Source organism: Artibeus jamaicensis, unplaced genomic scaffold, assembly GCF_021234435.1.
Source record: "Artibeus jamaicensis isolate MK-2021 breed Jamaican fruit bat unplaced genomic scaffold, CSHL_Jam_final contig_923, whole genome shotgun sequence".
In the NCBI taxonomy this organism is placed as follows: domain Eukaryota; kingdom Metazoa; phylum Chordata; class Mammalia; order Chiroptera; family Phyllostomidae; genus Artibeus; species Artibeus jamaicensis.
In genome coordinates this window covers 6,384,924-6,397,218 of record NW_026522014.1, presented here as the reverse complement: position 1 = coordinate 6,397,218, position 12,295 = coordinate 6,384,924, and the positions used below count along the sequence as shown (strand labels likewise).

General features: G+C 39.8%; 1 protein-coding gene across 4 annotated transcripts in view; it reads right to left on the bottom strand.

Annotated features, from left to right (window-relative positions):
- Nucleotides 1–12,295, bottom strand: part of UMAD1 (UBAP1-MVB12-associated (UMA) domain containing 1) — a 197,943-nt gene that overhangs the window by 168,280 nt on the left and 17,368 nt on the right. For all 4 annotated transcript variants that reach the window (XM_053655079.1, XM_053655078.1, XM_053655077.1 and 1 more), the window contains one exon: nt 10,362–10,461. In XM_053655079.1, the coding sequence (XP_053511054.1) occupies nt 10,362–10,443 (82 nt within the window). In that variant the 5' untranslated portion in view covers nt 10,444–10,461. The remainder of the gene's footprint in view (nt 1–10,361; nt 10,462–12,295) is intronic.

Sequence of the window (12,295 nt, the reverse complement as noted above, 5' to 3'; positions counted from 1 at the left end):
CCCAAATCGATTAACAGTATGTGGACTGAAGATCCACTTTATGGAAGTCACTGTGCTGATTATTGTAAAATACCAGCAGACAAGAAGTCTGTAAGGAGGTTACAACCCAGCAGCAAGACATACAAAAACAGAAGTTTCAGTAACATTACCAAACACTAATATAGGAGCTGTTACACAATACTATGTGATTCAGAAACAAACAACAGGAGAAAATGTACAACATGAGATCAAAGACAGAGCTGTCTAGAGACCATAGAGACCTAGACACAGAATTTCACCTGAGATATAGACAGGATATAGAGAAAGTGAGAGCGGCCAGGCACTCAGTATAAGGAAATGCTGGGCTGTGGGTCTGGGGGCAGACGAACATGCTGGTTAGAACAGTGAGAGGTTCACGCAAAGGCAAACCAAGAGCAAACTGTCATTACTAGTTCCTAGTCACATGCCTACTATTACAAGTAAAAAGTTCAGTCACTGTTTGGGAGCTATACATCCCCACCATCATCTGCCTACTTTTTCATGAAGAAACGAATTGTAGCCCCATGCCCTGACTGCAGCACCCACACCAGATTGCTACAATACAACAGAGAAACAACAATACACTAGTGAACTGTAGGGGACCATCATGCTGTAAGTCATTCTATCAGACACCTTAAGTGTTTCATATCATTGCTTTATAATGTTACCTAAATTTTAATTTTTGTATCTCTTGCCACATAGATTGTATCCTCAATGTAAACATATCATTTGCTGTATATCTTACACTACAGTAATAATTCCCTAATATTTATGTAGCTGCCCTACAGTCATTTGTTGTCTAAAGACAAACCAGTAGAATTCGCCAGCGATATGTACCCTCCCTCTGACAAATGACTATGCTACCTCTGACATTAAGATAAAATACCCTACAACACCACAGTCCAAGTGGCTAGTAAACAGTGGTGTACATAGAAACATCTAAAAAAGGGGTTCTTTAACCTTTTTAGTCATAGAACTTTGAGAATCTGATTACATGCAGAGACCCTTCTCCCCAGAAAAATACAAATACAAAATTTTGCCTATAATTTCACGAGGCTCATTGACTACTCCACTCAGCCCCCCATATTTACCATGGCCAAGAACCCCAAACACAGCAATAGCCACAAGGGCAATGGCTGGTTATCACAGTTTTCAACTCTTTCAAGCAATCCATCAACGAACTATTTTAAGGGTTACAGTTTTCCTTTGGTGCTGCCAAGCATATTTTTGGCTTGTGTTTCAGGAACTAATAAATAAAAGAAATAAAAATAAGTTGTTCCATAACTTTACAGCTGAGCTATTTAACTTAGAATAGTGAAAAGTTTCAGTACAATGACTTCTTTAAGTCATTAATACTATAAGACATTTGTATAGTACACAATATTTATCATTAAAAATATGATACATATATATACAGTCACAAAAGTGTATGCCATTTTTGATGGAAATACCAATTTAGGAAATTAATCCATCTCTAATTTAACTGATAACCAGAGTGTGGTGGCAATTCTTAATTCTTTAAAAATATCTCACTAGTTAACGAATCATTCAAACTCTTCAGCCTGTAATGGTTATGAACGGGCATTGCAGTGAACTCACTGCATGCACAGGCAGTGGCCCGTGAGTCTGAGCTGGTGGAAGGCCGATGAGTGGCCGTGGTAGGGGCTCCCCATTCCTGGGCCTGTGATATATCGCTGATGATCAGGCCCCTCTTTCCAGCTAAGCCTAGATGATGTCTCAGAATCATTCTCCCAAGTATTTCACTCAATTTATGAGAAATAGCAAATGAATAAAAGTTCTCTGTACTCACTTTGTCAATAAAGAAGTCTGTGTATAGTTCCCTCTTATTATTTCATCTAACAAGGAAATCATAATATTATTACATTTTATAGGTAAAGAAAATCAAGTTGAAATAGTTAAGTAGCTTACTTGATCACAGAGCAAAGATATGACTGAAATCAGAATCCAATTATTATGATTTCCTGTTCAGTACCAACATTCATTAGGATTGGGTTCATCTGCAAATGACAAAATAGTGGCTCCCAGAGAATAGAAGTTTATTCCTGTGTCACATAAAGAAGATTCACAGGAAAACATAAGGCACATATAGTAGCTCCACAGGGACCCAAGTAGTCTTCAGGGACCCAAGTTTTTCCCAGCTTACTCTGGGGTTATCCTTACAGTGTACTCTAGTCCTCATGGTCCAAGGTGGCAGCCAGTACTCCACCACCTCATCATGTCCATATTCTGCCTGCTGTGATCTCAAAAGGTCCCCTAGAACCTGCAATCTAATGTTTCTTCTTATATCCCACTGGCCAGACACTTCAACTGCAAAATGGCCACATGGCAACGTAATATGCTACTAACTAAGAAAAAAAGAAAAACAGACACTGAAAAACAACTAGTAGCTTCGACCCCTATCATGCTGAAGCTAAAGGATATTGGAAAAGTTAGACTTAAGGTGTTTGATAGAATGACTTGCAGCATGATGGTCCCGTATACTTCATGCTTTGCTGTTTCGCTGTCTTATCCTTGTCAACCTGGTGTGAGTAGACTTGCACACTTTTTCACTGATACATTCAGGAGATGATGTTGTAGTCATCTTTAAAAATATTAAAAATTAAATTTAAAAATAATTCTCAGCCCTGGCTGGCGTAGCTCATTGGATTGAGTACAGGCTTGCAAACCAAAGCATCGCCGGTTTGATTCCCAGTCATGGCACATGCCTGGGTTGCAGGCCAGGTCCCCAGTATGGGGTGTGCTAGAGGCAACCCTACATTGATGTTTCACTCCTTCTCTCTCTCCCTCCCTTCCCCAATCTCTCTAAAATAAATAAATAAAATCTTTAAAAAAATAATAATTCTCAGTTGTGATGAAACAAGTATCTGTTTTAAAAGTTGTTAATAAATTTCTGATAAAAAGGCAAAACAAAACACTAGTTCACGGCTTTAAAATGGACAGATATATCATTCATTACTGCCAGTGGGATAAAATGCTAATGTCTCAAATGGCTCACAAGCCTCAACAACAAACCACCCCTCTAGACTCATCTCTCATCAGTGGCAGTGACATACTATCTCTGGCTAGCCCAAAACTTTTCACTGGCCCTGTAAATAGCCCAGATTCTTCTTCATCTACATACTTTACGCAGTCTGTCTCACCTCCTGGAAGGTTTTCTTTTCCTACCACACGTTATAAAATAAGTATTCCAACAATTCCCAAACATCAGCACACATAAAAATCACCCGCATAGGTTTTAAAAATGCTGATTCTCGGGCTACAGCTCCAAAGATTCTGTCTCACTTGGTATAGGACAGGCCCAGGAATCTGTAGCACCTTTAACTAGGAGCAGAGAGACTGGGGCAGACAAGGTGAACATCAGGAATGTTCACTCCACGATTCTGCAGTATAAAAAGATTGCCCTAGCTGATGTAGCTCAGTGGATTGAACACAGACTGTGAACCAAAGGCTCGCTGGTTCAATTCCCAGTCAAGGCACATGCTTGGGTTGCGGGTTGGTTCCCCAGTGGGACATCAATGTGTGAGAGGCAACCACACATTGATGTTTTTCTCCCTCTTTCTCCCTCCCTTCCCCTCTCTATACAAATATCTTAAATTTTTTTAATAAAAATATTTTAAAATATATACAAGAAGATTATTATCACACTAATTTAAGGGGTTTTTCTTCTGGTTTAATTTATTAGATAATGCTATTCAGAACACTATAATTCTACCATGATATAATAAACAAAAAAGATGCCTAAAATTTTCATCAATTCACATGTATAAAGATTAATGTGTAACCCCAATAGGACTTCTTCCCTTCATAATATGCTTTGGTTGCCCACAAAGGGGGAAAAAAAACCCAGAAGCTGAGTGACATGACCACTTAAATATAAAAGACTACTGCAGTACTACTAAAATTACCAGGAAGACAAGAGCGGGGTCCCCCAACCCTACACATACTCTGGTACAAGGTACAATGCTCACACTGTGCACATTTTACTTAAATGCCACTCTCATTAGTTATTTCCTCAACAGTTATTCCCAGTTCCGTAGTCTCAGCTGTGGAAGACAGAACACTATGAAAGCCCCCTACGGAAATACTCCAGGAGACTCCATTTATGTAATAGGGCGCACATACTTCAGTTTTTCTTCCCTACTGAAGGAAACAGGATGGGTAGTAAATCAGTCAATTACCCCCAAACAGCTATGCTAAAAATATGACTGCCTGATGTTTTCAGTTCAAAGAAGTAATACCTCGGAACTGCTCTGAAAAGTTTATGGGTGCTAATCTGTCAAATAATTTTACCTCAAGTCAATCCACACTGTAGTTACGACAAAAAGAGTCTTGGTCCACCTGGAATTCACGGTTGTGTAATTAATTTAATAAAATACTTCCCAGCTTCTCTGACTTAAACACACATATACACATTTAAGGCTCCAAATATATTACTCTTAGAAAGCTTTATTTCTTAGAATTTTGAAGCTTTCTGTTCATTGCCTATTTAATGTTTGAGAGGAAGTGTGTTTAACCTAGGAATTCTGTGGTTTTATTTGCTTTTTGTTTGTTTATGGCTTAACTACAGTGGAAGAGAAACTGTAACTCTGTATTTTTATGAGGTCTTTTTTGAAGTGTCTTAAACACATTATTGGATGGTGTACAATTACTAAATTATAGAGTGAACTCAGTGGCTCTCAGCCCTGCATGCACACTAGAACTGCCCTGGGGAACTCTGGGGAGGGGGGAGTGTCCAGGCCAAACCCCAGGCCTATCTAATCAGAATTAGGGATGTGGTCCCAGTACCAATGTATACTCAAAGTGCCCCCTACCGCACAGGAGGGTTAGAACACTGCAGTTAGGGAGACAAGAGTCCTAATTTACATGTGCGTCCGCTGAGTCTATTGAGCCCCAGAAAGAGTGAATGACTCTCACAATAAATTGCAAGAACCAGAGAGCTCAGTTCTGCCTCTCAGTACAGTTGGCACCTCTCCCTGCCCCATCGAGTTCTCTCTCACTCTGCACATTCAAGAAGGTAAGGAAGGATGGTACCACCTCACCCCCGACCCCACAGGACAGCCTGGCCTGCATATTTTCATCGCTGAAGTGCCTCTACTTTAACAGGTAAACCAGAATTAAGAACCAACAAATGTGAAAATTCTACTAGTTCTGTCCACTAGATATACAAGTCAACAGTTCTTAATGGGAAAAAAAGCAACGACGTTAGTTGAAAAATCCTGCACGCTGTGCTTTAGAATTGAAAAGCCAAAAGGTAAAAAATTGTCATTCGAGTTTTAGTGGATATCAAATACATGGGTAAAGGGATACTGAGAGGGTAAGTTGCTTTTTTAATCCCTAACAATATACTTTTTAAGGATTTGGTATACTTCTATTGTAAGAACGGGAAGTAAAAACAGGAAGCATGTGCTAAAAATCTGTTCAGTTTTGTGCTTGTTTTAATTAAAGCCTGCAGTCCCACACATGATCAAAGTCCCTCATTCCTTGGAATGTAAATTTTTACTGTACACAATTAAATTTCCACTTCTAAATAAAGAAAAGAACACAGATGAAGAGATCATCTAAAAGCTCCATATAAAAACCATAATAGTTTAATTTTAGTGTGCATACATGGTTTCAATGATTCCCAGGAAGAGAAATTCAGTAGGAGACAATCTTAAAAATAACTCACTACATTTCAAAATCTGTTTTATCATTTAAACTGGAAAACAGAAGGTGAGAATAAATTACTCATTTTAATATCAATACTTAAAATCCAAGCTGCTGTGGTTTACTGAACTCCGATTCTAAATTCAATGAGTTTTACAAAATAATTAGGTTAATGAAAACTAGAAGTGCTTACGCCCTACTTTAAGAAGCACCTGCATATTCTGAAAAAGATGATGAATTTCACTTGAACTACAACCCAATTCCTTTAATCTCTGAAATAGTTCTTGCCCAATTCATTTTGCCTGCTTCAAAGTTATATTCAATATCTGGTCAATAGTATCACTGAACAACAGTACTCTAAATCATCCCTTTTCATTTTATATTCTGGGGTGGCGGAATGTTGCCATTATTTTTCCTTCTTTTAGCTATAGCATATTAAGGTAATTCATGCTTTTGTCTTAGTTTTGAAAGGAATTACATGCCAATATCTAGGCAATAGATAGCCCTTTGTCCTAATTTAAAATAACTGTGAGGTTGTACTCTACAGTAGCAAATTTGTAATCAACTTAAAGACAATGTCTTAAAAGGACAATTACACATGTCATAACAGAATAAAACCCTGGTGCTTACAAATAGTATCGTGCTTGCTAGGCTTGTAAACAGCAGCAGTAACACTAAGAAAAAATCGCCACCCAGTGATGCAAATGAAAACTGCAATTTGTTTTTGTGTAAAATGAGTACCCTGGAGGATTGATTACTTCAACTTCATTCCTGAATGAATGAATAGCTATTACCTTCTTATGTGAATAGGAACTGGTTACAAAGGGAAAAATATTTTCTACTAGGTGTTCCTTTTTCCTTATTCTTATTCAGTACGCTCAACATTTTACAAAGGCTAAAAGCTTTGGAAACCTTAACAGAGAAGTTTTACACCCAAAAGTGAGCTAATTGTATATGAACAAGCCCAGATATTCGTATTATCAACAAAAGTGCCTGGGCTCTGCCCCGACCCTGAATTTCAGGTGTCAAGGTGGTGACTTTAGCAACTCATCAATGCCATCTAATAATTGTGACCTAAAGCCCATTTGTGTTAAGCAGGAAGACTTGTCTAGGGAAAAAGACTCAAGTAGGAAAAAAAAATTTATACTTTTAACAACATAATTTATTCTGACCTTATTAAAAACAGGTTATAAAGGCCACATACAATGATAACTTTAAAAATTCTGTAGACTACATATTGATAAGAATTATTGCCATAAATATAATCATGTTTCTAAGTCTTCAGTTGGTTGCAGCAGTTAGAACTTATGCCAATCATATATATTTATTTTGCCGCACTGTTACCTGTTGCACATGAGGAAAAGAAAGTTATATATGGATACGTAATACCCAAAGTACACATGTGTAAGTATGGGGCCATGTTAATAATAGAATTTTTTATCTACCATTTGCTCTATTTGACATTTTCCAAAATATCTTCCACGGTATGCTCTGAGGCTAAAGTAGAATGTAAGTCAGCACAGAACCACACGATACAAAAGAGAAACTCAGCAGAACAAATTCATTTTTTTAAAGATATTACCATTCTATTTTTAAAGACAATTAACTATATTCCTAATATTCTGCCCTGATTTTTATCAGTCGATTCAGTTAAGTCCTTCTCTGTTGAGGGTTTTTTTTTTTACTAACTAAACAATGTACACCATCTTCCAATCTCAACTTCATTAAGGAGATTTATAGATTTCTACAATACTTTATATATTTAAAATATTAAATAGTGAAAATTCTGAGGGTAGCCAAAATTAAAGCCAAACTTTAAGAACAGTAATGTGCCAACACTCTTATTAAAACAAAACAAAGAAAATCAGCACTTTCTCTTTGAAACAGTAAGGAACACAATTTAATTTTTTCATCTCAAAAATGTCAATAATGTCTTAAAATTAAAAATGACAACTTGACACTTTAAAAAGGGACAGCTTAGTGTTTAAGAGGGTAGGAGGTAAGCTCTGAAGTCAGACTGGGCGAATTTCAGATCTGTGGTATGTTAGCTGGAGGAACTTGGAAAAGCCAAGTTCTCACCTGTGTGTAGAGATATTGTTACCGAACCCAACCAGTAGGGGGGTTCCTACTGCTTGCTGCCTACCAGGCAAATCTCGAAAGACAGAGTTCAGTGGAAAAGAAAGGGGTCTTTTATTTAATTGCAAGTTTCTGCCTAAAATATCTGGGTAGCAAAATTAAGAGGAACAAAAAAGAGTATGACATCAAAACTAGCTATTTAAATATTTGTCATTACAACTTCTACATAGGTTCAGAAACTGAAAATAACAGGAACAAATAGCTGTTCACACTGCTGACTATTATCATCACCAAGGTCTTTGGAAATAACGGCAAGTTTCTGCCTGAAAGCCCCTTCCCTCTAAGACGCCCAAAGAAAAATCACTCTGTCACCCTGTCACCTCAGTTCAAGGTTGCGCCAGGAACCTCTTTTCCCACCCAAAAGTATTATAAACATAGGTGGCTTAGCTGGTCCCCAGTCGCTGCCCAGCTTCAGGCATCTATCCAAGTCTGTGTCCCCAGGCCTCCAACTTGTGAGGCCCTCTTCCTACCACAGCTCACAGGCCTGCGCTGGCCACCATTGATACACCTACCCACACCAGGAGAAAGAAAAGCATTAACTTTTTGCTCCCCAACACTCCATTTAAAAGTCCTCTCCCAGAATCCCATGCATGTTGAAAGCCAGTGGGAGTGTCCAGCCTTCCAACCAGTGAGGGCCAGTGTTGGCCATATTTGCTTTTTCCCCTCCTGTGGCCACCTTGTTCAGCAAGGGCGCAGAGTGTCCAGTGCCACCTGTGCAGCTCACACCCCTCCCCCTCTAGAAGAAAGAATACAGAAGAGTTTAGAAAATTAGGCTTTACTGAAGCAAGTTGCTGAGAGAAGAATTTATCGTGAAACTCCTGAAGAAGCAGCAACTTCACATTTCACAGCAGACCAGAGACACCCCTAAAGTTCTGCTGTTAGTGAGGCTAATTCATTCAGTGAAAGGGAAGCAACACTGGCAGCTTTCAAGGAACAGAAGTTGGTGTTGACAGAGATGGTTCTGACTTTGAAGCCAAGTCACTAATCCCTGACATGCTAAGAAAGGCCAGATAAGCAGTCATGTCCACAGCACCCCACTTCATTCCAGTCAGAAGGCTGGAAAATCACAGGCCCTATGCCCCAGCATTTTGCTTCAGGTATAGGGCATCTGGTCGGGAGAGAAACAACTCCAACCACCCCAGCTACTGCCCCTGTCCCAGGGTATACGACCCAGATTCAGAAGAACACCCAGGCCTGCCAGACTTGACTGTGGAAAAAATGGGATAATTGTATGGGAGCATTTAACTATAAGAAAAACTGTACCCTGAGAGCCCAGAGATCGAAACCAAAAACTGGGGGAGGGCCAGAGAGATAAAACCTCTGTGTCCCTGCTGTAAGAAACCAGATCCTAACGACACAGGTGAGAGGCACAGACCCACCCCCCACACTTCAGAATGTGTGGGGTCCCAGGCATGGCAGGAGCCACGGCGCTGGGAGGGTCTAAGATGAAAATTCAGGATCACTCTTCAGTCCTACCGATGACTGGGCCAGGACAGAGGAGGAGGTGGGAAACCAGAACCTGAGAAACATCCCGGGGAGTCGACAGCCTATAGGAGTTCATGCAAATCCTCTCAGAGAAGGGGCCCAAATTTGGTCCCTTTGGGAGGAGGTCCAGGGTGGAGGAGGATGCCCGCCACAAGGGGAAACGAAACCTGGTTTCGGTTCCTCTTCACCAGAATACAAATCCCTTCCTCAGGGAAAGACACAGTGACAAGAAGAAAATGTTATTTTTCAGAATTCCCCTTGGGAAAAACACAGTATTTAGTTGAAAAATATTTTTGAATCATTAATATCTTCATAATTTTAAGTAGTATTATATTATTAATTTTATAATAAGAAATAAACTAGGATTAAACATTTAGCAGACACTGTTTAATACTGGATTGAAAAGTATACTGCAGTCAGCAAATATTTATATTTCAGATGCCTAACTTAAGATGCTAATTTAAGAAGAAAGGCTTGCTATTATAAAACAGAACTTGAAATTATAAGCATTCTTCAAGACTTCTGGTTTTTAACAATTAAAAAGGTTGAGTAGCATACCCCAAAGAAGGCAAAGAGAGATAATTTTACAAACTTCATTTGAAGGACATTCTAAACCAATACATAAGAAGAGTCTGACATGATGACAATATTCTAAATGATTAATGAACTTTATTGTGATAGATGTCATATAAATTAATTCTGGAATCACTGGGAAATAACTTTAAAGATGAATCCTACAACTTCCAAGTAATTTTTGAAAAGAAAAATGATCCATGTAATTATGATTTCATTTCTTTTTTTATTCACTTATTTTTCAAGTACATTTTTCTGTCTATTTCTCCCATCCCAGCCCACCCCTACCCCCGCCCCTTGCTCCCCACCTCCCTCCCATTTCCACCCCCCTTAGTTCTCGTCCCTGTGTCCTTCCTATTTGTTCCTCCAAATCCCTCCCCCTTTTTCCCCTAAATTCCCTTCCCTCTCCCCTCTGGTCACTGTCCCCTTGTTCTCTATTTCAGTGTCTTTGTTTTTATGATTTCATTTCTTAAAAGACTCACCTAACAGGACAAATCCATCTGCTTCCTTCTCCGGGGTGGAGGGCGACTTCGACTCTGGAGGCTTCCTGAAGAAGTGAAACATCGCCGCTGCCGCTGGGATCTGCAACAGAGACGCAAGGCAACGTTATGGTCAGGTGAAACCATAAACGTCTTCCCCTTGCTAGTAAAAAGCCAAATACAAAGATATCCTAACATCTACTGTTGAGGAATTCTACGAGCAGACTTAAAGAGCGCGCCTCTCTAGGTATGGAAGACAGAGCCAGAAGTTGCAGCATGAAAGCACATGGGCCTGGAACCCCGTCACCTTTCTCGATCTCTGAACACGCAGGAAATAACCCAAGAAATCACTACACGTGAAACTCAAATCAACAGATAACACCAGAACCTGGGAGGACCACGCTTAACATAAACATAAATCACACACCTGATTTGATTTGAGGCAAGGGGGGGGGAAAAAACCCTCATGCCATAACTAGCTTAAGCCTCATGAAACTAGGGCCACCTGAAAAAAGAAGGCACTTCAAACGCCCTCTACAGTTGGTTATCTGGTTCAGACGCTCAAGAACTCTACCCGCTGTAAAACTGCAGCCAACTGTAAATCCCCCATCAGCACAGATATCTGTGCTGGTGAGGTGACTGTGCTCTGCCCCAAACCGCACATGCGCACACCCCTTTCTCCCCCCATCTTTGCACACACAGGCAGGCCCACCATTCCTAGAAAACAACTGGGAAGAAAGTGGAAGGGACCTTGCAAGGACACATTACACTCAGAGGCTGGTCCCCATAAACACAGCCATGAAACAGCAAAGAAAGGAGTAATCCTGGCGGCAGCAAATGCTCTACATTGTTTTCATATTTCCCACCCAAACCAGAAAATCAAGGAGGGAGGGCTAATAAGGATTTTATCAGAGCAAAAGCCTTTGAGAAACTGAGAACTGAGCTGGGATTTATGTAGGTCGACCAGCCCTGGGCTGCAGAGCCAAGTGGAAGGTAAAAAAGCCTATTTATTATTAGAAAACATACCTGGCAGATTTCACTTTTTAATGGAATAAGAAATGGACAAGGAAAACACAAGCCTTGTGAAAGAGAAAATGTTCTGGAAGAGCAAAGGAACAGTCTCTGGAATCCTCCAGGAAAGGGCTCACTGGATACAGTGACGTGGCTGCGAAAGAAAAGTCTGGAAATAGTGTGGCCCCCTCAACAGAGTCCAGGAGACACAGCCTCTGTGAAACTGGTGAAAAACAAGATTAGAGGGGAAAGCAAAAGGAAAAGATGAAAAGTCAAGGAATGTAATAAAAAAAAAAACCCTGAGATAAAAGAAACCCATGCAAGAAATAAATATCAAAAAAATATTTGGTTGGTTTGTATTAGGAATGTTCAAGTTCAGACTTAAAAGACTGGAAGAGGCACTAACTTCTCACCCGTGAGCAAATGGTTAAAACCAGAATGAAGAAGGCCTCTGAAGGAACAAAAGCTGATTAAAACTCAACCTCGGGTCAGGATCAAATCCAGGGTATAGCCATCACTCCTGACATTAAACCCCCTGTGTGAATTCACATGGCACTCAGTAAATTCTTTCACTCAGGATAAATGGTTCAGGAAAAAGAGATGAAGGGGACGGATCCCCAACAGAAAGCCAGGAGAGAAAAGATAACCTCAAATCAAGAAGAAGGAAGCAGGGAACGCACATAGAGGTAAAAAAAGATGAAAAACGTAGAAAAATCTAAGAGTCATATCTAGCCAAAATTTTAGAACTGGCTATTGATACATGAAGCTGACTAGAATCAAAAAATCAGCAAAATTTCGGAGAGTTGTAGCATTACAATAACCACCATTCTGGATTAGGAGAGGACCACAACCTGACAGGCAGGAAGCTGCCAGAAAAAACTGCTCAGCCCACAAAGGAGGCCTATTCTCAGTACCAACTTCAGTGG